The sequence below is a fragment of the Lithobates pipiens genome, unplaced genomic scaffold (assembly GCF_037356315.1).
Source record: "Lithobates pipiens isolate NorthernLeopardFrog02 unplaced genomic scaffold, aLitPip1_a1.2 Scaffold_10, whole genome shotgun sequence".
Taxonomy (NCBI): Eukaryota; Metazoa; Chordata; class Amphibia; order Anura; family Ranidae; genus Lithobates; species Lithobates pipiens.
Window position 1 is genome coordinate 125,658,130 of NW_027507686.1, and position 26,271 is coordinate 125,684,400.

The 26,271-nt window shown below is 43.3% G+C and overlaps 1 protein-coding gene across 5 annotated transcripts in view; it reads left to right on the top strand.

The window, feature by feature from the left end:
* LPCAT2 (lysophosphatidylcholine acyltransferase 2) overlaps positions 1–26,271 on the top strand; it is a 322,785-nt gene that overhangs the window by 53,859 nt on the left and 242,655 nt on the right. For all 5 annotated transcript variants that reach the window (XM_077458072.1, XM_077458053.1, XM_077458081.1 and 2 more), the window contains exon 2: positions 14,422–14,541. In XM_077458072.1, the coding sequence (XP_077314198.1) occupies positions 14,428–14,541 (114 nt within the window). In that variant the 5' untranslated portion in view covers positions 14,422–14,427. The remainder of the gene's footprint in view (positions 1–14,421; positions 14,542–26,271) is intronic.

Sequence of the window (26,271 nt, forward strand, 5' to 3'; positions counted from 1 at the left end):
TTTAACCACTTCCCGACCAGCGCACGACGATGTACGTCGACAGAATGGCACGGGCAGGCATATTGGCGTACATGTACGTCCAATATTCGATGCCGCCGTGCCATCGGGAGCGCGCCGCCGGCGGCGCGCTCCCGCGCTGGTCGGTACCCCCGTGAGTCCGATCGCGGGACCCACGGACTCGATCGCCGCGGGCATCCCCGCGATCGTCTCACGGAGCGGCCGAATGGAGGAAATGCTGTGTAAACAACATTTTTCCATTCTGCCTAGCAACTAGTGACGCTGATCTCTGCTCCATGTGATTGGAGCAGAGATCAGTGTACACTAAATGAAAGCCCAACCCCCCCACAGTTAGTAACACACCCCTAGGAACACTTAACCCCTACACTGCCACCCACTGGTTAACCCTTTCACTGCCAGTGTCATTTAGGCCGTGTACACACGCGCAGACTGTTCGCCCAACTTTGTCCGTCAAACAGTTTCGGCAAACAGTCCGCTCAAAATTAGCATGGACGGACATGGCCACACACGACGGACGAACAGTTTGCTGAAACCGTGCGCGATGACGTGAACGGCACGTACGATGGGACGAAAAATACGACGTCCTATACACTGCATTATAACTTTCGGCGTGTAAATCCTTTCTGAGCATGCGCGGAACTTAGTTTGACGAACAAGCCTACACACGAGCGGACTGTTCGCTGAAACAAGGTTTCAGCGGACAATTTTTCGGAAATTCCGTAAAACCTTGTTCGTCAAACTGTCCTCTGAAACTGTCCGCTGAAAGCCCACACACGAGCGGACTGTCCGCCCAAACACTGTTCAGCGGACAAAGTTGGGCGAACAGTCCGCGCGTGTGTACGCGGCCTCACACAGGAATCACTGCATTTATATAGCAGTGATTACTGTATAAATGACAATGGTCCCAAAAATGTGTCAAAAATGTCCGATGGGTCCCCCACAATGTCGCAGTCACAATAAAAATCGCAGATCGCCGCCATTACTAGTAAAAAAAAAAATAATAAAAAATTATTAATAAAAATGCTATAAAACTATCCCTATTTTGTAAACGCTATAACTTTTGCGCAAACCAATCAATAATCGCTTATTGCGATTTTTTTTTTTACCAAAAATATGTAGAAGAATACATATCGGCCTAAACTGAGGGAAAAAAATGTTTTTTTATATATTTTTGGGGGATATTTATTATTACAAAAAGTAAAAAATAATGCGTTTTTTTCAAAATGATCGCTCTATTTTTGTTTATAGCGCAAAAAATAAAAACCGCAGGGGTGATCAAATACCACCAAAAGAAAGCTCTATTTGTGGGAAAAAAAGGACGTCAATTTTGTTTGGGAGCCACGTAGCACGACCGCGCAATTGTCAGTTAAAGCGACGCAGTGCCGAATCGCAAAAAGTGGTCTGGTCTTTGACCAGCAAATTGGTCCGGTCTGAAAGTGGTTAACCACTTAAAGAAAGAGCCTTATTTTTTAAAATATGGTATTTTCCGGTTTGTTTGTTTGTTTTTGCTAGAAAATTACTTTGATTCCAGCACCCACCCCCCCCCCCCCCCCCCCAAAACAAATAAAAAAAATTTTTCCTAACACCCTAGAGAATAAAATGACGGTCGTTGCAATACTGTCTGTCACACCGTATTTGCGCAGCGGTCTTACAAGCGCATTTTTTTTGGGAAAAAATATACTTTTTTTAAATTAAAAAATAAGACCACAATAAAGTTAGCCTATTTTTTTTTTTATATTGTGAAAGATGATTTTACACCAAGTAAATTGATATCTAACAAGTCACGCTTCAAAATTTGCACTCGCTCGTGAAATGGCGACAAACTTTTTCCATTAAAAATCTCCATGGGGAATGTTTAAAAAATTCTACAAGGTGTTTTTTTTTTTTTTAATGTCCCTTTAAGAGCTATGGGCGGAAGTGACGTTTTGACATTGCTTCTGCCCTGCAATGGTATGGAGCTGGGTGGGGGCAAACATCCCCTCACTCAGCTCCATACCACACAGAAAGAGGGATCCAATTGCTCCGGTAAGCAGTGGAGGGAACCAGAGCATGGCGGGAGGGGGGTCCTCTACCACCACTGATTAAAAGTGATCTTGCAGCGAATCTGCTGCAGAGACCACTTTTATCTGAAAGCCGACCGCCCACTCTAGAAGAAGATGCCAGGGATATCATAGCTAGCTGCTGCCATAACAATGATTTTCCTCTTCAAACAGCAGTATAACGACGGCAGGCGGTCGACAAGTGGTTAATTGTGAAAAAACAAAAAAACAACTAATTACAGACATGCCTCAAAACTATTTTCATTTAACATTCCAACCTTCTGGCTTTAAGAAACACTATAAATAAAGAAAGAAAACCTATAGTCAGTTGCAACTGTTTTTGCAGACCAAGCAGAGGAAAAATATTATGGAATTACCATGTAGTTTGCAATTCTAAAACAAACATCTGCATCAGATTACATCCTGAAAAATAATCCAAACATATGATCAAGGTTATTCACACATACTTTATTTATATTATTATTAATAAAACCAAATATATTTTGCAAGCTTGCCATGAATCTAATATAACACCTATACAGTATTTCACAAAAGTGAGTAAACCCCTCATATTTTTGTAAATATTCTTTGCAAAAACCCTCAATCTGACAGATTGTGAGGGCATCTCCTGTGCACAGTCCTCTTCAGATCACCCCACAGATTTGCAATCCGATTCAGGTCTGGGCTCTGCTTCTTTACTCTGCTTCTGGGGAAACCATTCCTTTGTCGATTTGGATGTATGCTTTGCGTCGTCGTTATGCTGAACGATGAATTTCCTCTTCCTGACCTAAAGGTTTTGTGCCAATATTGACTGGTATTTGGAACAGTTCATAATTCCCTCTACCCTGACTAAGGCCCCTGTTCCTGCTGAAGAAAAAAATGCCATAAAGCATGATGCTACCACCATGCTTCACAGTGGGTATGGTGTTCTTTTGGTGATGTGCAGTGTTTTTGCACCAAACATATTTTGGAATTGTGGCCAAAAAATTCAACCTTGGTTTCATCAGACCATAACGCATTTTCTCACATGCTTTTGGGAGAATTCAGATGTGTTTTTGGAAAATTTAGCCGGGCTTGAATGTTTTTCTTTGTAAGAAAAGGCTTTCATCTTGCCACTCTACCCCACAGCCCAGACATATGAAGAATATGGGAGATTGTTGTCGCATGTACCACACAGCCAGTACTTGCCAAATATTCCTGCAGCTCCTTTAACCACCTCAATACAGTGCACTTACACCCCCTTCCTGACCAGACCATTTTCAGCTTTCAGCGCTCTCACAGTTTGAATAACAATTACTCGGTCATGCAACACTGTACCCATATGAAACTTGCGTCCTTTTTTCCACACAAATAGAGCTTTCTTTTAGTGGTATTTAATCACTAGTGGGTCTTTTATTTTTTGTGCTATAAAAAAAAAAAACTTAAATTTTGTGAAAAAATGCCCTTTTCTTTGTTTGTCATAAAATGTTGCTAATTAGTAATTTTGGGGCGACTTACAACACGACTTTAAGTCGCCCCAGGCTAGGCGACTTTTGCCATGGCCAATCAGAGAATGAGCTTTCAAGGGGGAAATCCACGCCAAATAAAAAAACCGGCGTGGGTTCCCCCTCCGAGAGCATACCAGGCCCTTAGGTCTGGTATGGATTTTAAGGGGAACCCCCTACGCCGAAAAATGGCTTGGGGGTCCCCCCAAGATCCATACCAGACCCTTATCCGAGCACACTACCCGGCCGGCCAGGAAAGGGGGTGGGGACGAGTGATCGCCCCCCCCCCCCCCTCCTGAGCCGTACCAGGCCGCGTGCCCTCAACATGGGGGGGTGCCTTGGCCAAAGCACCTTGTCTCTATGTTGATGAGGACAAGGGCCTCTTCCTGACAACCCTGGCCATTGGTTGTCGGGGTCTACGGGCGGGGGGCTTATTGGAATCCGTGAGCCCCCTTTTTAATAAGGGGGCCCCCGGATCCTAGCCCCCCACCCTATGTGAATGAGTATGGGGTACAATGTACCCCTACCCATTCACCTGTGGAAAAAAATGTAAAAAAATCACAACACACAAGGGTTAAAATAGTTTATTGCACAGCTCTGGTGGTCTTCTTCCGTCTTCGGGGGTCTTCTCGCCGGACTCCTCCGCTATCTTCTGCTCTTTTTCTAGCTCTTTTACCAGCGGAAGAGCCCGGCTTTCTTCTTTGCTGCCGCCCTCTTCTTCCGACTTCGTGGGGTCTTGTCCCACTCTTCAGGGGTCTTGTCCCCCTCTTCGGTTCTTCTTGCCGGGCCACCACACCTTCTTCTAGCTCTTTTACAAGCGGTGGCCTGGTTTTCTGTCGCCGCTGCCTTTTTAAAATTAATTTGGCGTGGAGTTCCTTTTTGAGAGCTGATAATTCTGTGAGAGTCGCCTCCGTATAGACGGAGAGCCGACTTGGAGGCGACCTCCATTGAAATCCAATGGGTACCAGTCTCCTACAAGTCGGATAGAAGTAGTACAGGAACCTTTTCTGAAGTCGGAGCGACTTCAGTAGTGTGCATTAAGACGGCTCTCATTCACTTACATTGATTTTTACATGTAGCGTGACTTAAGGGCCTAGGGGCGACCTGAAGTCGGATCTGAGTCGCCCCTGTGTGTACCGGCTCTAACAAGTCAGGAAAATACAAATACCCCCCAATTGATCCCTTTTTAGAAAGTAGACATTCCATGGTATTCAGTAAGTAGCATGGTGAGGTTTTTTTAAGTTGTAATTTTTTTTCCCACAATTCTTTGCCACATGAAGATTTTAATTTATTTTTATTTTTTTTACTAAATTTGTCATATTATCAGGTTATTTCTCACACACAGCATATGCATACAACAAATTATACCCCAAAATACATTCTGCTACTCTTCCCGAGTATGGCAATACTACTGGTGTGAGACTCTTACACAGCCTGGCCACATACAGAGCACCAACATTGAAGTGGCAACTTCAGGTGTTCTACGAGCAAAAATGACACTTCTCATTTCACAGCCACCTATTACAATTTTGAAGGCCCTGGAGTACCAGGACAATGGAATTGCCCACAAAATGACCTAATTTTGGAAAGCAAACACCCCAATGTATAATCGGAGGCATAATGAGTCTCTTGAACAGTTCATTTGTTTCCAGAAGTTTTTGGAAAATGTGGGAAAAAAATGAACTCATTATTATTTTTTTTTTTTTTTTTTTTACACAAAGTTGTCAATTTATAAGATATTTCTAGCACATAGCATGTATATAGCAAATATTAAACCCCAAAACACATTCTGCTATACCTCCTGAGTATGGCGATACCACATGTGTAGGACTTTTATGCAGACGGGTCACATAGAGAGGTCGAACATTGAAGTAGTACCTTCAGGCGTTCCAGGAGCGTAAATCACACATCTCATTTCATTTCTACCCATCACACTTTTGAAGGTCCTGGAGCACCAGGACAGTGGAATTACCCCAAAATGACCCCATTTTGGAAAGCAAACACCCCAACGTATATTCTATGAGGCATGGGCTGCAAATAGGTACTCAGGTACTCTGATGGGCTGGTGACAGGTACTCGGGTACTCTGATGGCCTGTTGACAGGTTCTCTAATGGCCTGGTGACTGGTATTTGGGTACTCTGAAGGGCAGTGATAGGTACTCAGGTACTCATATGGATTGTGACAGGTACTCACGTACTCAGATGGACTGACAGGTACTCAGGTACTCTGATGGGCTGTGACGGGTACTCTGATGGGCTGTGACGGGTACTCTGATGGGCTGTGACGGGTACTCTGATGGGCTGTGACGGGTACTCTGATGGGCTGTGACGGGTACTCTGATGGGCTGTGACGGGTACTCTGATGGGCTGTGACGGGTACTCTGATGGGCTGTGATGGGTACTCGGGTACTCTGATGGGCTGTGACGGGTACTCTGATGGGCTGTGACGGGTACTCGGGTACTCTGATGGGCTGTGACGGGTACTCGGATGGACTGTGACGGGTACTCGGGTACTCGGATGGGCTGTGACGGGTACTCGGATGGACTGTGACGGGTACTCGGGTACTCGGATGGACTGTGACGGGTACTTGGGTACTCGGATGGACTGTGACGGGTACTCTGATGGACTGTGAGTGACAGTTTTGTTTACATTTAGTGATCGGCTGTGAAACGATCACAGCCGATCACGTGGGTAGACAGCCGGCCAATGACTATTAACCAGCATCGGTGACAAGCAGTGTTCCCGGGAACACGCCACCGCTGTAGGATGCGACTAAGAAAAATGTCAGGAAAGACCTACTAGAACAGCTGAACTTTTTTTGGGGTTAATCAGAGGGAGTTTAAATGATGGCAGGTGTGTACCAACTCCTATTTACCATGATTTGGAATGTGATTGCTTAATTCTGAACGCAGCTACATCGCCAGTTATAAGAGGGTGTGCACACTTATTCAACCACATTATTTTATTTTTTTTATTTTTGCTCCCCCCGTGCAAAAGATTTTTCAGTTGAGTTGTACCGTTTTATAGGTCATATTAACCACTTTCCGTCCGGCCTATAGCACCGGGCGGTGGTTCAGTTATCCTGACTGGGCTTCATATGACGTCCAGCAGGATAACAGCCACCATGCCACTAGCTGGGGGTGCGCATCGCGGCGATCGGTGGTGCAGTGTGTCAGTCTGACACACCGCTACACTGATCTTCTCTTCTCCTCTGACGGAGGCTCTTTACCACGTGATCAGCTTTGTCCAATCATGGCTGATCACAATGTAAACAGGAAGAGCCATTGGTCGGCTTTTCCTCACTCTGACAGATGCGAGTAGAGGAGAGCCGATCGGCGGCTCTCCTGCCAGGGGCTCTGTGCTAATTGTTTATCATCACAGCCCCCCCCCCCCCCCCGCGGATACACTGGACCATCAGGGACACCACCAGGACTACCACAACACATGGATCACCAGGGATGCCACCCAAGACCGCCAGGGATACCAGTATGCGCCCAAACAATACCAGTCAGTGCCTACACATATTGCCAGTCAGTGTTTCTTCATCAGTGATGCCCAGCAGTGCCATATATCCATCAATTCCACCCATCAGTGCCCACTCTTGCCACCCATCAGTGCCAACTCATTGATGCTACCTCATCAGTGCCACCTTATCAGTGCCCATTAGTACACCATCATCAGTGCCTGTCGGTGAAGGCGTAAACTTATTTACAAAATTTTATAATCGAAACAAACCTTTTTTTTTTTTTTTTTTTCTAAATTTTTGCCCATTTCTTTTATTTGTTGCACAAAAAAAATGCCAGCAGTGATCAAATACCACCAAAAGAACGCTCTATTTGTAGGAACAAAATTATAAAAAAAATTGTTTGGGTACAGTGTAGCATGACTGCGCAATTGTCATTCAAAGTGTGACAGCACTGAAAGCTAAAAATTGGCTTGGGACAAAAGTGCCTGATATTGAAGTGAAGTGGTTAAAGGCTGAAAAAGTTGTGAAATGATTTATCTTTGTCTCATTTATTTACATCACAGAAACCTGACATTATAACAGTGGTGTGTTGACTTTTCATATTCACTATAATATACATAATATTATATTTTAATTGCCTGCACTGTATATATATTCTACACTGTGTGTGTGTGTGTGTGTGTGTGTGTGTGTGTGTGTGTGTGTGTGTATAAAATATATATAACACACACTCACACTCTAACCTGCCTAATCTAGCTCACTTTCTGTCTCCTCCATGTGTTACATGACATACAGCTGCCGTGTAAGCAGCCTAAGACCCCTTTCACACCACACCGCCCATAGCGTTGGCGGTAAAACGCCGCTAAAAATAGCGGCGTTTTACCGCCGAATTTGCGGCACATTTCAGCCGCTAGCGGGGAGCTTCTACCCTCCGCTAAGCGGCCGAGAGAGGGTTAAAACCACCAGCAATACGCCGCAATAGCAGCGTTTTGCCGGCGGTATTACAGCGCTGCCCCATTGGTTTCCATGGGGAGCAGCGGTGGAGGAGCGGTAAACACACCGCTCCTTCACCGCTCCAAAGAAGCTGCTTGCAGGACTTTTCCCTGACGTCCTGCCAGCGCACCGCTGTAGTGTGAAAGCCCTCGGGCTTTCACACTACAAACAATGGTGCAGCTTTTTTAGGGCGGATTGCAGGCGCTATTTCTAACGCTATAGCGCCTGCAAAACACCTTGGTGTGAAAGGGGTCTTAGTGTGGGGTGTGGACTTAGCCCCCTGAGTCATAATTGGCCATAGGCACTCTGGCTCGCACAGCAGAGCGCGCTGTGATTGGCCAAAGCATGCAGGTCAGGTGCATGCTTTGGCCAATCTGCAGCGGTCTATGCACTGTGATCTCGCAGTGCATTATGGGGTGCTCCATGGCACTCAAATTTGCTGTAAAAGCCCCTTATGTTCAGGTTAATTTATGGACAAACTAACACCCAGTGTTCAAGTCGAACTCGAACATCAGGACCATGCATAATTCTTTTCAATATTCTTCAGATGTAGGCTGGAGGTCATCTGAAGGTAAGCAGGGACTAGCAGGTGAATATAGCTACCAGGGTCTGCAACAGGCAGTAAATGAAGTACAGAAACAGCAGGCAGGGTTAGGTCTATTCTATAGATGAGGTCAGTAACATGCAGACAGCAAAGTACAATACAGCAAACAGTAGAGCAGGTCAGGATGATGGGCGGGGGGGGGGGGGGGGGGGTTGTATCCTTTGAACCAGAAAAAGATGTTACAATCTCCGTCTGCGATATATTCGACAATGAGGCTACACGGAATTGCTTTAATTTCTCTGAGCCTCCAGGTACAAGGCACAGAGTGGAACTCAGTTCTACCATAAGTCCTGGAAACCCAAGTCCTCCAAGTTCACAAATTCCAAACTCCTAATCACAATAAGGCCACGCCTCCCATTTGCCAGAGTGGAGAATGTCTGTTAGTCTTTGGGAACCACACGTCATTTAAAAAAAAAAAAAAAATTGGTGTGGAGTTCCCCTTAATATCCATACCAGACCTGAAGGGCCTGGTAATTGAATTTGGGGGAACCCCACGCTTTTTTTTTTATCAATGACTTTCAATGACTGTTCTCTGTATTACGGGGAGCCGACAATTCATTATAGCCGCGAGTGATTTTTAAATTACTTTTTTTCCTGCAGAAATGACACTTTGTGCAGGGACAGTTCTAAGCACGGGAAACATGCGCCCCTTCACAGGCATACTATAGACACTACCCCAGGTTCGAAATGTAAAGGAATATTACACTTTTATTGTTTCACTTTAACCACTTCCCGACCAGCGCATGACGATGTACGTCGACAGAATGGCACGGGCAGGCATATTGGCGTACAGGTACGTCCAATATTCAATGCCACCCTGCCATTGGGAGCGCGCCGCCGGCGGCGCGCTCCCGCGCTGGTCGGGACCCCCGTGAGTCCGGTCGCGGGACCCGCGGACTCGATCGCTGCGGGCATCCCCGCAATCGTCTCACGGAGCGGCCGAATGGAGGAAATGCTGTGTAAACAACATTTCTCCATTCTGCCTAGCAACTAGTGACGCTGATCTCTGCTCCATGTGATTGGAGCAGAGATCAGTGTTCACTAAATGAAAGCCCAACCCCCCCACAGTTAGTAACACACCCCTAGGAACACTTAACCCCTACACTGCCACCCACTGGTTAACCCTTTCACTGCCAGTGTCATTTACACAGGAATCACTGCATTTATATAGCAGTGATTACTGTATAAATGACAATGGTCCCAAAAATGTGTCAAAAATGTCCGATGGGTCCCCCACAATGTCGCAGTCACAATAAAAATCGCTGATCGCCGCCATTACTAGTAAAAAAAATAATAATAAAAAATTATTAATAAAAATGCTATAAAACTATCCCTATTTTGTAAACGCTATAACTTTTGCGCAAACCAATCAATAATCGCTTATTGCGATTTTTTTTTTTAACCAAAAATATGTAGAAGAATACGTATCGGCCTAAACTGGAGGGAAAAAAATGTTTTTTAATATATTTTTGGGGGATATTTATTATAACAATAAGTAAAAAATAATGTGTTTTTTTCAAAATTGTCGCTCTATTTTTGGTTATAGCGCAAAAAATAAAAACCGCAGGGGTGATCAAATACCACCAAAAGAAAGCTCTATTTGTGGGAAAAAAAGGACGTCAATTTTGTTTGGGAGCCACGTCGCACGACCGCGCAATTGTCAGTTAAAGCGACGCAGTGCCGAATTCGCAAAAAGGGGTCTGGTCTTTGACCAGCAAATTGGTCCGGTCTGCAAGTGGTTAAGCATTATTAAAATCACTGCTCCTGAAAAAACTGCAGTTTTTTAAAACTTTTTTTTGCATTGATCCATGTCCCCTGGGGCAGGACCCAGGCCCCCAAACACTTTTTAGAACAATAACTTGCATATTAGCCTTTAAAATTAGCACTTTAGATTTTGAACGTTCGAGTCCCATAGACTTTACCGTAATAGGGTTCTAAAGATCACACGAAGTTTAGGTCTGTTCGCAGGTTCTGGTGCGAACCGAACGGGGGGGGGGGGGGGGTGTTTGGCTCAACATTCTGCCACATGGGACAAAAGGGTGCAATATCTTTATTGTCCTATATGCCTGACAAGCAGAAGCAGGCTTACCCTGGTATAATGGGTCACTAGTTTTCCCCTGTCTGATCTGGATCAGAATTTAGCCTTGAGTTCCCCCAAGGGTCAAATCATGGCTTGAGCAATTTTTTTGAAAGACAGCTTGCCTCTTATTCCTTAGTGAAGGCATTTGGACAGGGTGTCATTCTCATCGTTCCTCCTATACTTTTCCTGGTGACTCTGTAGGATCTCAGTCTCGCTCTCTCCATTCTTTAAAGACTGTAATTTTAAACCTATCTTGGATATTCATCTGTCCTATTCTTTACTTGCAAGCTTGATTTTCTCATAGTTTGTGAGGCAAATCTCTAAGTTGAAGGCCTTTAATATTTTATATATAAAAAAAAAAAAAAAAACTGTCTTGTGCTACATAGAAAGTAAGGTTGTTTAAGGCCCAGGGCCTTCTTCTTTTTTTTTTTTTTTTTTTTTTTTTTCCCAGGGTGGTTTCTTCCTTTCACCTTGACCAGGACATTGTTCTACCATCTCTGTATCCTACTACTGTACTAAACATTCTAAGGAGATTTTCAGAGTTTAATCTATCAGATACAGCATCCTTTAGACCAAGGGTCTCAAATTGGCGGTCCTCCAGCTGTTGCGAAACTACAAGTCCAATCATACTTCTGCCTGTGGGAGTCATGCTTGTAACTGTATGCCTTGCAATGTCTCATGGGACTTGTAGCTTCGCAACAGCTGGAGGGCTGCCAGTTTGAGACCCCTGCTTTAGACAGTCTGACTCTATCATTCCTGAAGGTCCTTGCAGGGGGAAGTCTGTTTCTTGTTCCAGCATTGCCAGGTGGATTTAACAGCTCATCATCCAAGCTATCCCAGCACACTTACCAGCTAGCCTACAAAAATAAATAAATTCACCTGTCTTACAATTCATGTTAAAAACGGAGGGTTTTCTTTACACACATTTGCAAATATATGCACAAGCTGCGGCCAAGGTGCCTGTGTTTGCTGTGGTCCTAACTCTATAATTTTCTAGCCTGCAAGGTTAGAGCACATGTGCAGCAGTGGATAGATTACAGGCAGATTTGCTTGAAGGGGGCCTATCCCTCTTTACAGGTATGCACAGGATGCCCAGTAAGAGCAAAATGGCAGCTGAAGGCACTCAGTGCGTCCACGCATCAAATTCAACCAAAAGTGGCAAACTACTCCAACGTATAATTATACTTTTGAAATACGATGCACATAGAAGAGCAACGAAGAGCACAAACAACGATTTCTCAGAACACTTACCAGCTAGCCTGCAAAAACAAATTTAACTTCTTCCAATTCATGTTAAAAATGGAGGGTTTGTTTGCACACATTTGAAAATATATGCATAAGCCGCAGTGCCTACGCCAAGGCCTAACTCTATAATTTTCATGATCTGCCAAGTTGGAACACAGTGGTGGATAGATTATGTGCAGGTCTGCCTGGAGGCAAATTCAACCAACTGTAGAGCATTGTACTGTGCCTTTTAACCGCTTCCCATCCAACCAATGTACATAAACGGCAGGGTGGGAGAGCAGTAGCGCAATCCTGTAATCTTCTGACGCAGCCAAACACAGATCGGGATATGGGCGTTTTGATAGGCTGCAAATAATGGCTGCGTCCAATCACAGTATTCACAGTGTGAACCAAGACACGTGCCTTTGTCTAGGCAATACCTGCTGAGCTCAGTGAGAGCTCAGTTCGATGGGGGGAAGTGGGGGATGCTGCAGCTTGTGCTGACAGCTCTATGTGTAAATGAGGATTTTACACAGGGAACTGTAGCAGATCACGCAGACTGCAGCCATCCCCACCCCCACATAGTACACCGAGCACTACTATACCTGTCCCCAGTGCACAAAAACATCTTCAATAGTGTCCTATTGCAACATCTGTCCGTGTCCGCCGGTGGATGATCAACATCTGTCATAGTATACAAGTGCACAAAAACATCTGTCAGTGTACCAGTATTCCACCAATAAATAAAAAAAATGAAAGTGTCCCCGTTGCCCCGTGCTTGCGTGTAAAAGTGAATGCCGTACGCATAAATGGCCATCACTCTACACATGGATGGTATCCCTACGAACATCAGAGCGAGCAATCATTCTAGCACCAGACCTCCTGTGTACCTTTTGAACTGGTAACCAATGAAGGCTTATAAACCGTCACCTATGGAGATTTTTTTAAATACCGAAGTTTGGCGCTATTTTACAAGCATGTGCAATTTTAAAGTGTGACCTGTTTGGTAGCTATTTACCTGGTGCAACACCATATTTTTATATTTTACCAAAAACTTGGCTATTCTATTGTCTTTGTGTGCATTGAAATTAGTTAAAATCTATGTATGCGTTTGTGTGTAAAATTGCATTTCAAATTTCAAAACTCACTATTTTATTCTCTAGGGCCTCTGCTACAAAAAAAATTATAATGTTTGAGGGTATCTAAGTAAGTTTCTAGCAAACATACAGATTTTCAAAAAGCTTCAGAAGAAGGCCAGGTCTTGAAGTAGATAATGGTTGAAGGTGTTCCTTGGATGTTGCACCACTCTGTGGCCAGGCTGTGAAAAAGTCTCACGTGATATCGTCATACTCAGGAGGAGTAGCAGAATGTGTTTTAGGGTGTAGTTGCAAGTATGTCTATGCCGTATAACTTGTTAATATGACATTTTTGTGGGGGGGGGGGGAGGGGGACAACTTAATTTTCCAAGGAGATGTGGGAAAAAATAAAACTTCAAAAAACTCGCTACGCCTCTTATTAAATACCTCAGACTGTCTATGTTCCAAAAAATTGGTAAGTTTTTATTTAGCTTTGTCAATAAGGTGAAGCTGTGTTGACTCGATCATTCAATCAAATCAAATCATTCAATAAAGCAAAAATCCTGTTATTTTATTATATATATTGTTATAATTATGAGTTTTTTTTTTTTTTTTTGCAAAGTGATTTTTTTATTATTATTATTATTATTATAATAATTATATATATTTATTTTTTCCGTACCTCATTTACTAAGATAAGTGAAAATTTGCTTTGCAAAGTGGGAGTACCTCTTTAGTAAACCAGGGTTTTTATTGCTGGTCCGTTCTTATTTGTCACCATATTTATGTTGATTTGGGTAAAAGTTTTACTCCTTTCTCCTTTATTCCCACATTTTGTCATGTTACTTATTCTTGTCTTCTCAAACACCTAATAAAAGTGTGCTTAAAAAAACATGATACATAAATTGGGTTGAAATTGTATGTATACTGATAAAGATTAAACCTACAATATTGCTGGAAGTGTCCAACTGTTACAAAAAATATTGCACACCGTGTATCCTAGGAGATAAGGATAGCGAGAGACATCCATGAAGAGTTTACAAAAACAACAAGGGTAATTGTGATTTATTATTTCACAGTATGTTTAATTGCTTGTCGTTCTGGAACTTTGATTATTTTTTAATAGTAGTAGTGGAAAGTGGAAGGAGCTTAGGGGAACAATGGCGCATTCAGAAATAAATAGGTGTGCTTTAGTGAGGTTAGCTCAAAGGAGCCAGAAAGTAACCACATATATTTGAATGTATTACATATCTGGAGAAGGTAAAGCTATGTTGACCAATTTATGCTGGGTTTCTAGGCAAATTTGATGTTACTGTGAAGGATTTCTTTTATAATGTATGAGTAAAAGCTGTCTACTAGTTAAATCAAATTTTGCTTTGTTTATAACCCACAATTTTTAACTTGTATTTGCTGTCTTTTTTAAATTTACTTTTAAGGCTGGAATGGTATTACATTATCGGGCACCACTACTGCCTCGGCAGAAATCTTTTATCCCACCACAAATTCCAAATCCATTTGTCCATGAGATCAGTCTGACATTCACTGATAAGATACGGGTAAGAACAGAATGTTTATTAATGTCATTTTAAATTTTAAACTTTGGGACATACCAATAAGATCAGTATTTATTGTGTTTATTGGCGTATAACACTCACTTTTTCACCATGAAATTCGGGTGCAAATAACATGTGCGTGTTATACGCCAATACTTAAATTTTAGCTGCCTTATTTAAAATGTACGTTTTTTTTTCTTTCTTGAAACTGCCCTCTTAAAATGAATGTGCGTGTTATACTCCGATAAATATGGTATGTTCTGTATATCAAGCCCAGAGGACATCATTTCCTTTGAATACAAGCAGCTTAATTGTGCAATTGCATATTACTTTTTCTTTTCTCCCTTATAATGGTCATTTTGATATTAGAGACATGGTTATGTATATTCAGGATCATATCCAGACAGTACGATTTTGTTTTTTTTTATCATAGACTGTTCTCTGCTTGAACAGTCAGGCTCCATGCACTTTAGAACTTTTTTTTTTTTCTTCTCCTTGAAGCTAAAAGTTTTATCCTATGTGTCCATGCACACTACTTTATGCTAGAAGTGTTTTTCAAGCTTCAATATTAAGACTCCATTCACATCTAGGCATTTTTTTTTGGGTGTTTTTCTGCTCTAAGCCTGAGCTCTAAAATCCCACATTTCAATGGCCCCTGTTCACATCTGAGCGTTCTGTCACCTAAAGAAAAATGCCCGTCCCTTAAAAAAAGTACATGAGCTTCTTTTTACTGCCTTCTACACTGGTGACCTTTTGAACTTCAAAATGCCTGTACAAAAACGCTGCAAAAACACCCCCCAAAAAATGCCTGTAAAATAGCAATGCCTAGGTATGAATGGAGCTTTAGGAGCAGTAATAAATATTTTGTGTCCATGGAACCTTAATATTAATATATGTAATTTCTTTCCTTAATAAAATGTAATGCTCTTATGGCTGTTGTGGGGTGCGGGTGATGAAAAAGGAATTGACATATTTAGATATGGATATACACAGCTACTGTATGTAAAAAGATTGGTTTAAAACCTAATGGTTGTAATTGTATTGGGACTTGTTTATTGTGTACCTTGGTGTGTTTTTGCAGGAACATATAAAATGTTGTTCCTTTTTATTTTTATTGTGGTTTGATTTGTATTAATTGGTGTACAAAATGGTTATATTGTAGCAATGTTATATGGTTAGCTATATGGATGGGGGGGGGGGGGGTGGATATACAGAAAACAATAAATGGCAGACATTTTGAAGTTATATAGTTACATAGGTCAGGTTTAACCACTTAAGGACCACCGCATGGCAATGTACGTCGGTGCAATGGCACAGACAGGCACAAGCACGTACATGTACGTGCTCGCATTCCAGCGGGTGGGGGGTCCGATCGGACCCCCTCCTGCTGGATGCGGCAGTCCGTTTCACTGCAGGAGCGATCCGGGATGAGGAGATGGCCGTTGGTTTCTGGCCACCCCCTCTCGATCGCTCCTGGCGAATGAGAAGCTTCCTCCCACTGTGTATAGTAAACACAGGCAGGGAGGAAGTGATGTCATTCTCCTCGGGGCGGTCTTATTGACCGGACTACGAGGAGAGGACACAGTAAGTGTGCATCAACACTACACTAACACATAGGCACACACAGGCACACAACCCCCCCCCCCCCCCCGATCGCCCCCCCCCCCCTCCCCCCCCCAGTCACAGTGTCACTGATTGCAGTGATCATTTATTTACTGATCACTGCATTTAGTGTCAGTTGTGACAGTAAAAACTGTCAGGGCAGTTAGTGTTAGGTCCAGGGTAGCCCCCTACCACCCCCCAATAAAGGTTTAACCCCCTGACTGCCCCTAGAGTTAACCCTTTCACCCCCTTTTGCCAGTGTCACTAAGCGATCATTTTTCTGATCGCTGCATTAGTGTCACTGGTGCTGCTAAGTAGCTATTTATTTTTTTAGGTTCACCGCCAGGTTTTTATAGCGCTAGGTACCCCGATATACTACCCAATAATGGTTTTAACCCCCTGATTGCCCATAGTTAACCCTTTCACCAGCGATCACCGTATAAGTGTCACTGGTGACGCTGGTTAGCCAGTTAGTTATTTAGGTTCCCCGTCAGGTTTTTATATAGCGCCAGGGACCCCCATATACTACCTAATAAAAATTTGAACCCCCTGATTGCCCCTAGTTAACCCTTTCATCAGTGATCACTGTATAAGTGTTACGGGTGACTCTGGTTAGTTTGCTTTTTATAGCATCAGGGCACACGCCATTTATTACACAATAAAGGTTTAACCCCCTGATCACCCGGCGGGTGATATCAATTAGGTTTTAGGGTCAGGGTCTGCGTCGCCCCAGGCAGCGCTAGGTTAGTGCCAGTACCGTTAACACCCATGCGCAAAGCATACACCTCCCGTAGTGGTATAGAATCTGAACAGATCAATATCTGATCTGATCAGATCTATACTAGCGTCCCCAGCAGTTTAGGGTTCCAAAAAAACGCATTGTTAGCAGGATCAGCCCAGATACCTCCTAGCACCTGCGTTTTGCCCCTCCGCCCAGCCCACCCAAGTGCAGTATCGATCGATCACTGTCACTTACAAAACACTAAACACATAACTGCAGCGATCGCAGAGTCAGGTCTGATCCCTGCGATTGCTAACAGTTTTTTTTGGTAGCGTTTTATATTTAAATCCGGAAGGCAGTGCTTGGTTTTCGGGGTCCCGTACGCGGTTAGGCTCCCAAAAAGTCCCCCACATGTGGTATCCCCGTACTCGGGAGAAGCAGCAGAATTTATTTTGGGGTGTAATTTGACTTATGCCCATAGCATGTGTGAGCAATATATCATTTAGTGACAACTTTGTGCAAAAAAAAACAAAAAAACAATTGTAATATTCCTGCAACTTGTGGCAAAATATAAAATATTTCATGGACTCAACATGCCTCTCAGTAAATAGCTTGGGGTGTCTCCTTTCCGAAATGGGGTCATTTGGGGGGAGGGTTTGTGCTATTTTGGCATTTTATGGCCTTCGAAACTGTGATAGGTAGTGAGGAGTGAAATCAAAAATTTGCACCCTTAGAAACCCTGAAGGCAGTGATTGGATTTCGGGGTGCCGTATGCGGCTAGACTCCCAAAAAGTCCCACATATGTGGTATCCCCGTACTCAGAAGAAGCAGCAGAATATATTTTGGGGTGCAATTCCACATATAACTATGGCATGTGTGAGCAATATATCATTTAGTGACAACTTTTTGTAAACTTTTTTTTTTTTTTTGTGTCATTATTCAATCACTTGGGACAAATAAAAAATATTCAATGGGCTCAATATGCCCTTCAGCAATTTTCTTGGGGTGTCTACTTTCCAAAATGGGGTCATTTGGGGGGGTTTGTACTGCCCTGCCATTTTAGCACCTCAAGAAATGAGATAGGCAGTCGTAAATTAAAAGCTGTGTAAATTCCAGAAAATGTAAGTTTGTAGACGCTATAACTTTTGCGCAAACCAATAAATATACGCTTATTGACATTTTTTTTACTAAAGACATGTGGCTGAATAAATTTTGCCCTAAATGTATGACTAAAATTTAGTTTATTCGATTTTTCTTATAATAAAAAGTAGAAAATATATTTTTTTCTCAAAATTTTTGGTCTTTTTCCATTTATATCGCAAAAAATTAAAATCGCAGAGACAATCAAATACCATCAAAAGAAAGCTCTATTTGTGGGAAGAAAAGGACGCAAATTTTGTTTGGGTACAACATTGCATGACCGCGCAATTACCAGTTAAAGCAGTGCAGTGCGAAATTGTAAAAAGACCTCTGGTGCTTAGGCTGAAAATTGGTCTGGGGCTGAAGTGGTTAAAAAGGACATAAGTCCATCTAGTTGAACCAATAAAAGGGGGAAAAATAACACACCTTACAATCCTATATACACAATCCTATACTCACGGTTGATCCAGAGGAAGGCAAAAAAAAAAAACACAACAAACCAATTTGCTCCAGCAGGGGGGAAAATTCCTTCCCAATACCTGATGAGAGGAAATGGGATATTTCCTGGATAAACTTTTTACCTATACATGTTAGTATCCAGTTATATTATGTACATTTAGGAAATAATCCAGGTCCCTTTTTTTAATTTTATTTAATTTTTTTATTTTAAAGCAAGCTACTGAGCTAGCCAGAACCAGCTCTTGATGGAATCTATTACACATTTTCACAGCTCTTACTGTGAAGAAACCTTTCTGTATTTGGAGATTAAATCTCTCTTCCTCCAGATGTAAAAAGTGCCCACTTGTGCTCTGTGATAATTTTAAAGTGAATAACTCAACACCAAGTTCACAATATGGACCGCTTATGTATTTATACATGTTGATCATATTCCCCTTAACCGGTTCCCGACCGGTGCACGCCGATGTACATCGGCAGAATGGCACAGGCAGGCATATTGGCATACAGGTACGTCCAATCTTTATTGCCGCCCTGCCACCCCACAAATCTGGTCGCGGGTCCCGCGGACTCGATCGCTGCGGGCATACCCGCGATCGTCTCACGGGGCGGCTGAACGGAGAAATGCTGTTATAAACAGCATTTCCCCATTCTGCCTACCAACTAGTGACGCTGATCTCTGCTCCATGTGATTGGAGCAGAGATCAGTGTTCACTAAATGAAAGCCCAGCCCCCCACAGTTAGTAACACACCCCTAGGAACACTTAACCCCTACACTGCCACCCACTGGTTAACCCCTTCACTGCCAGTGTCATTTACACAGGAATCACTGCATTTACCCTCAAGGTTGGATCCTTGAGGGTAGGGACCGATGTGAGTGTGCAATGTACAGGGATAGGGACAATTGTAGACACTCAATCAGGTTGAACTGGATGGACTGGTGTCTTTTATTCAACCTTACTAACTATGTAACTATGTAACCATTCAGTGCAAAAATCATTAACCACTACTCTGACTTTTAGCCAGCTTTCTATCCATTTACAAACTGATCTTTCCAAGCCTTTAAACTTTACCTTACACATTAGCTGTGTGGGGGGGGAACCGTGTCAAATGCTTTTGCAAAAGCCAAGTATACCATATCCACAGCCACCCCTCTGTCCAAGGTTTTACTTACCTCATCGTTAAAATAAATGAGATTTGTCTGACAACTTCTGTCTTTCATCAATCCATGCTGTCTGTTGCTTAAAATAGTTTTTTTTCTAGCAAGAACTCCCTTCTATGGTCTTTTAGTAAACTCTCCAGTCTCTTCCCAACTATAGAAGTTAAATTAACAGGTCTATAGTTACTTGGTAAAAAGACTTTAATCCCTTTTTAAATATAGGCACCACATTGGCCTTACGCCAATCCAGTGGTACTATTCCAGTCATTAACCACTTGCTTACTGGGCACTTAAACACCCTTCCTGACCAGACCAATTTTCAGCTTTCGGTGCTCTCACACTTTGAATGGCAATTACTCAGTCATGCAACACTGTACCCAAATGAATTTTTTGTCCTTTTTTTCCCACAAATAGAGCTTTCTTTTGGTGGTATTTGATCAACTCTGGAGTTTTTATTTTTTGCGCTATAAATGAAAAAAGACCGATTTTTTTTAAAAAAAACGCATATTTCTTTGTTTCTGTGACAGAATTATGCAAATTATTAATTTTTCTTCATAAATTTTGGCCACAATTTATACTGCTACATATCTTTGGTAAAAATAACCCAAATTAGTGGATATTATTTGGTCTTTGTGAAAGTTAGAGAGTCTACAAGCTGTGGTGCGAATCTCACAAAATTGATCACATCTGATGTACTGGTGGACTAACTCACTTCTTGTGACCCGAACAAGTCAGGAAAGTACAAATACCCCCCAAATGACCCCTTTTTGGAAAGTAGACATTCCAAGGTATTTAGTAAGAGGCATAGTGAGCTTTTTCATGTTGTCATTTTTTTCCCACAATTCTTTGCAAAATTAAGATTTTTCATTTTTTTTTCTCCACAAAATTGTCATTGTAATAGGTTATTTCTCTCACGTGGCATGTGTATACCACAAATGACAGCCCCCAAAAAATTCTGCTACTCCTCCTGAGTATTACAATACCACATGTGTGGGACTTTTTCACAGCCTGGCCACATAGAGAGGCCCAACATGCAGGTAGCGCCATCATGTGTTCTAGGAACATAAATTACACATCTAACTTGTTGACTATTTATTACACTTTTGAAGCACCAGGACAATGACACGTGACACTGATGACAGATGGCACTGATACGTGGCAATGATGACACTTATACGTGGCACTGATGACAGATGGCACTAATATGTGGCACTGATGACAGATGGCACTAATACGTGGCACTGAAGACACGTGGCACGAATACGTGGCACTGATGACAGATGGCACTAATACGTGGCACTAATACGTGCCACCGATGACAGACGGCACTAATACATGGCACCGATGACGCGTGACACTGATGACAGATGGCACTAATAAGTGGCATTGATGACACGTGACACTGACAACAGATGGCACGTGACACTGACAGGTGGCACTGATGACAAATGGCACTGATACGTGGCACTGATGACAGATGGCACTAATACGTGGCACTGATGACAGATGGCACTATGTGGCACTGATGACAGATGGCACTGATGACAGATGGCACTTATACGTGGCACTGATGACAGATGGCACTGGGGACAAATGGCACTGACAACAGGTGGCACTGGGGGCAGGTGGCACTGGGGGCAGGTAGCACTGGGGTGGATGGCACTGGGGGCAGGTAGCACTGGGGTGGATGGCACTGGGGGCAGGTAGCACTGGGGTGGATGCCACTGCTGGGGGAGGATGGCACTGCTGGGGGAGGATGGCACTTTTTTTTTTTACTTTTTTTTTTTACTTTTTTTTTTTTTTACTTTTTTTTTTAATCAACTCCAGGCAGAACGGCTGCCGCTGCAGCCATTCATCTCTCCCCTCTCACACTGTCTGTGTGAGGAGGGAGAGCGGCTCTGAGAGATGATCTCATATGTTTACATATGAGATCATCTCCCATTGGACACGCTGATCACGCTGTAAACGGCCGCTGTGATTGGCCGTTTACAGCGATCTGTGTTTGCCTGTCCCCGGGGGACACGGCGAACACAGAACTTCCGCGATGCGCCCCCGCGGCGGCACGCATTGCGGAAGTAAACATTAGGACATCCAGGGACGGCCTCCCGGACGAACGCGCCTGCTCTACGGCCGTCATTCAGCTATAGGGCGGGCGCGAGGTGGTTAAAGAGTGCCTAAAAATTAGAAACACTGGTTTTGAAATGACAGAGCTCAATTCTTTTAGAATCTGTGGGTGTATGCCATCTGGTCCAGGTGCTTTATCCACCTTTTATTCTGTCTATATATGTTTGGACCATACAACTTATCAGTCATTGTGGATCATTTGGAGCTGTCTCAATGCCATCCCCATTATGGACATAAGCTCCCTTGTATACACAGAGCTGATAAAGTATTTAATACATTTGCCTTCTCTTTGACCCCAGTCAGCCACTATAGATTATTTTGTAAAGGGCCTACATGCTCAGACCTGACCTTTTTTACTATTTAAAGCGGTTCTTCACCCTAAAGGGGAAGTTCCGCTAATCTTATCCCTCCCCCCTCCGGTGCCACAATCGGCACCTTTCAGGGGGGAGGGGGGTGCAGTTACCTGGATAATCCAGGTAACTGCACACACTTCCAGCCAGACCGCCGCAGACGCCCCCCGTTGTGTTCTGGGAAACACACAGTTCCCAGGACACAGCGGGGGATCTGAAGAGACGCGCAGCGCGACTCGCGCATGCGCAGTAGGGAACCGGGCAGTGAAGCCGTAGTGCTTCACTTCCCGATTCCCTGACAGAGGATGGCGGCGGTGGCAGCAGCAAGACGAGCGATCGCTCGTCATCTGCCGCCGACATTGCTGGACCCAGGGACAGGTAAGTGTGATTTTATTAAAAGTCAGCAGCTGCAATATTAGTAGCTGCTGGCTTTTATTTTTTTATTTTTTTAGGTGCAGCTCCTCTTTAATATATCTGAAGTTTTTTTTTTTTTGGAGGTTTGTCCTACTATCTTTTGCAATCTCTCATTCATTTTGAATTTTTGCGTCCTTGATTTTTTTTTTACATAACTTCCTTCCAACATAATGCTGCTATTCTATATTGAATATCAGAGGTGTGAGTTATTGTGGCATTTTATTTTAAGATTATAAAACTTGGTATTGTTGTTAACCTATACCAATTGGGGTCAAGGGGGTTGAGATTTCTATGTTCTTCTAGTTGTTAACAGAGACCAAGACTAACCTGATTTATGAAGCTTCGGTGGTAGTTCATGTGCAAATGAATTAACAGTTAATTTGCTGGAGCATAGCTACCTTCAGTTTTTACCATTTATAGTATTATTTTTAGTATTTATTAGGCATTGAAATGCTCATGTATTACTTGTCTGTCAATGGCAAATTTCAAATAACTGCACAAAATTTATTGAAAAAATTATTTTCAATGATTTGGTATCTGTTATTGCCGGTAACTGCAATTCACATTTTCAGCTTCCCAAACATCATGAAAACTGAACTTATTTTTATAAATATAAATTTATTTAAAGTGATAGACTAAAACCCGGGACCATGAGTTTTCTTCAAATCTTTATTTATATGAAGGGCACAGAAACACGAAATACAACATCCAGATGTAGTATATGAAATAGATACAATGGTGTAAGGTTGAAATACACAACATACTATAGATGGGAAAGCCACATATAAGGAGAAGAAAAAAGCCCCTGAAACATCAAATTTGTCCATCTGAAACTTTCAGCCTCTCCAAGATGAAGACTAGGTGTAGACAACCCTTTCCCTAACTTCCTTACTGCCAAAAGGGCACAAACCTCATCCAAGAACATAAACACATTCCATCTGGTCCATGTCTTTGTATACTGTTCGTTTTGATGGCAGGCCGTGAGGATTAGGTCGTCTATTTTTTTTTTTTTTTATTTCCTCCACCTTTTTATGTCACATGCCAAAGGTCGGAGGTTGCGTGGACTTCCAATATAAAGGAATGGACGCTTTGGCGGCATCTAGCAAGTAGCGGATCAATGATTTGTTGTAGGTCTTATGTGAGATATTAGAGGCATGGAGTAGGAAGAAGGCCAGGTCATCCAGGATGGGGCATTCAGTGAACTTCTGTACCGTATGTTAGATGATCTTTCAGAACTGCTCCAAAATGGGGCAGGTCCAGAAGATGTGAAGAATCATTCTCCGATCTCCCTGACATCTCCAGCAACAATCCGAGGAAGATGGGAAGATCCTTTGTAATTTCGCAGGGGTATTGTACCATCTGGTGACTATTTTGTAGTTGGTCTCCTGCATCTTTGTACATATTGAGGATCTATATGTGAAGTGAAGGAATTTTTTTTTGATGTGTCGTAAGGGTGCACTGCATGTTCTTTTCCCACCCATCGAGGCATTTTAATTGATGGCCATCTGGTGGCGTAATCAACAGTTGGTAGGTGGCAGGCAAGGTATGGGGCATGACACCTCCTCTCAACAGTACGTTTCGTAAGTGGTCAAGGTTTGGTCGAAATTTCCGGGGTGGAGGCATTGATTTAAGAAAATGGTTGAGTTGGAGAGCCCTCCAGTAATCTAAATGGAACAGGCTGTCTGGGCTCATACATTCGGCTGTGGTGGGCCACTTGCCATTTACGAGAAAGTGGGAGGCTTGGGAATAGCCAGAGGTCCCCAGGGAGTAAAAGATGGGGTCTGTGTATCCAGGGAAGAACTCTGGAGTTCCTAGAATCGGGCGGAGTGGGGAATCTCGTGACATAAGGTGGGAGCGTGTAAAGACAGACTAACATGTTTGCGTGGTTGTACCTATCAGGGGGTGGTTTTTCACATCTCTTGGCAATGAGTTATGGCATCAAGGAGCTGTGTTCAGGGGTATGTCACACTGGGTCTGTTCCAGCCGGGTCCATAATTTGGTGGACTGGTGACGGTTCCAGTCAATAAGTCTGGTCAAGTGGGTTGCTAGGGTGATATTTGCGGATGTCCGGTACTGCTAGACCTCCATACAGTTTGGGCAGTCTGAGCTGTCGTTTGTTGAGTCTAGGCCTTTTATGTGCCCATATGAAATTGAAAAATAGGGGTCTGGTCTGGTCAAAGTAGTGAGAAGGGATTTGGATTGGGAGGGCTTGTAGAAGGTAGAGAAATTTGGGAAGAATGCACATCTTGAGGATATTGCATCTACCAAATTATGAATGTAGCGCCATGTGCCATTTGGTGAGCAGGGTGCAAACAGCTGTCAGCAGCGGGGGGAAATTCAAGGCAAATATCTGGGACATGTTGGGGGGGGGGGGGGGTGTACCCAGGTATTTCAGGGCCCATTTAAAATTGGTTTGTAGAGTTGCAAGAAGATGTGGGGGCACTCCTATACTATACTCATTGCTTCGGACTTGTTAAAATAGATTCTCATGTTGGAAATACTACCATATGTTCTAAATTCTTGTAGAAGATTTGGGAGGGAGATCTCCAGGTTAGTAAGTGAGAACTCCATGTCATCCGCATATGCGGCAATCTTCTGCTGTGAGTCTCCCATAGTCACTCCAGTGGTGTCCGGGCTGGCGTGCACAGTACGCAGGAAAGGTTCCAGTGAGAGGGCGAAGAGGAGCAGGGACAATGGGCACCCCTGGCGTGTTCTGTTCTTTATCACAAAGGGATCTGACAGGATACCATTAGCATGGACATGAGCTGAAGGGTCGGTATAAATTTAGTTTATCCAATTTAGCATTGTGTTGCCCAAGCCTATGTGTTTTAAGACAGAAGTCATAAATTCACCCTGTCAAAGGCCTTCTCCGCGTTCGTGCTTAGGAAGACACAGGGATATCTTATTCTTGTTGACCATGTGCAGAAGGTTAAGCACTTTGATCGTGTTGTCCCTTGCTTCCCTGGTTGGGCCAAATCCAACCTAGTCTAGATGAATCAGGGACGGTAGATGGAGTTGGATCCTAGTGGATAGTAGTTCTGTAAAGGTCTGCATTGAGTAGTGAAATTAGCCTGTAGTTCCCGCAGGCAGTAGGATCTTTCCCTTCTTTGAGGATCACTGTGATATGTGCCAAAAGAGTGTCTCGCCGGATGTTGTGTCGGAGCCCAGTGAGTTGAAGAATTTGTGCATGACTTCCCAGAGGGACCGTAGTAAGATTTTATAATATTGGGCAGTGAACCCATCCGTAAGTTTCTCCTACTGCCGACTGTATCTCCTCCATGGTTATGGGCTCATCAAGCGACTCCCTTAATTCTGCGGGCAGTTTGGGCATGCCTGAATTGATCAAGTAGTCCTCAATTTGGGGTTGTGGGGAAGGTGGTGTCTGTAGGTTGTAAAGGAATGCATAGAATTCTTTGAATTCTCCCGCTATATTTTATGGGAGTGTGATCTTCTGACCGGAAGGTGTCCTAATGTGTGGTATGTAATTTGCGAGTACCTGTTCTTTCAGTGATTTGGCCAAAAGTTTACCACATTTGCTTCCTGATTCATACGATACCCGCCGACAGACCTGTATCGCTGCCTTAATGCGAAATTGCATTAGATCAGTAATTTTGTTACGTAAGAGCGGAATTTCTGCCTCCCCAGTGGGAGTTTGGGCATATTTGTGTCTGGCTTCAGCTAGGTGTAAGTCGCTAAGAGGCCATGTCATCTGTGCAGTACGTTGCCTCTTAATGCATTCCCCATGTTTAATTAGAACTCTACCGCTT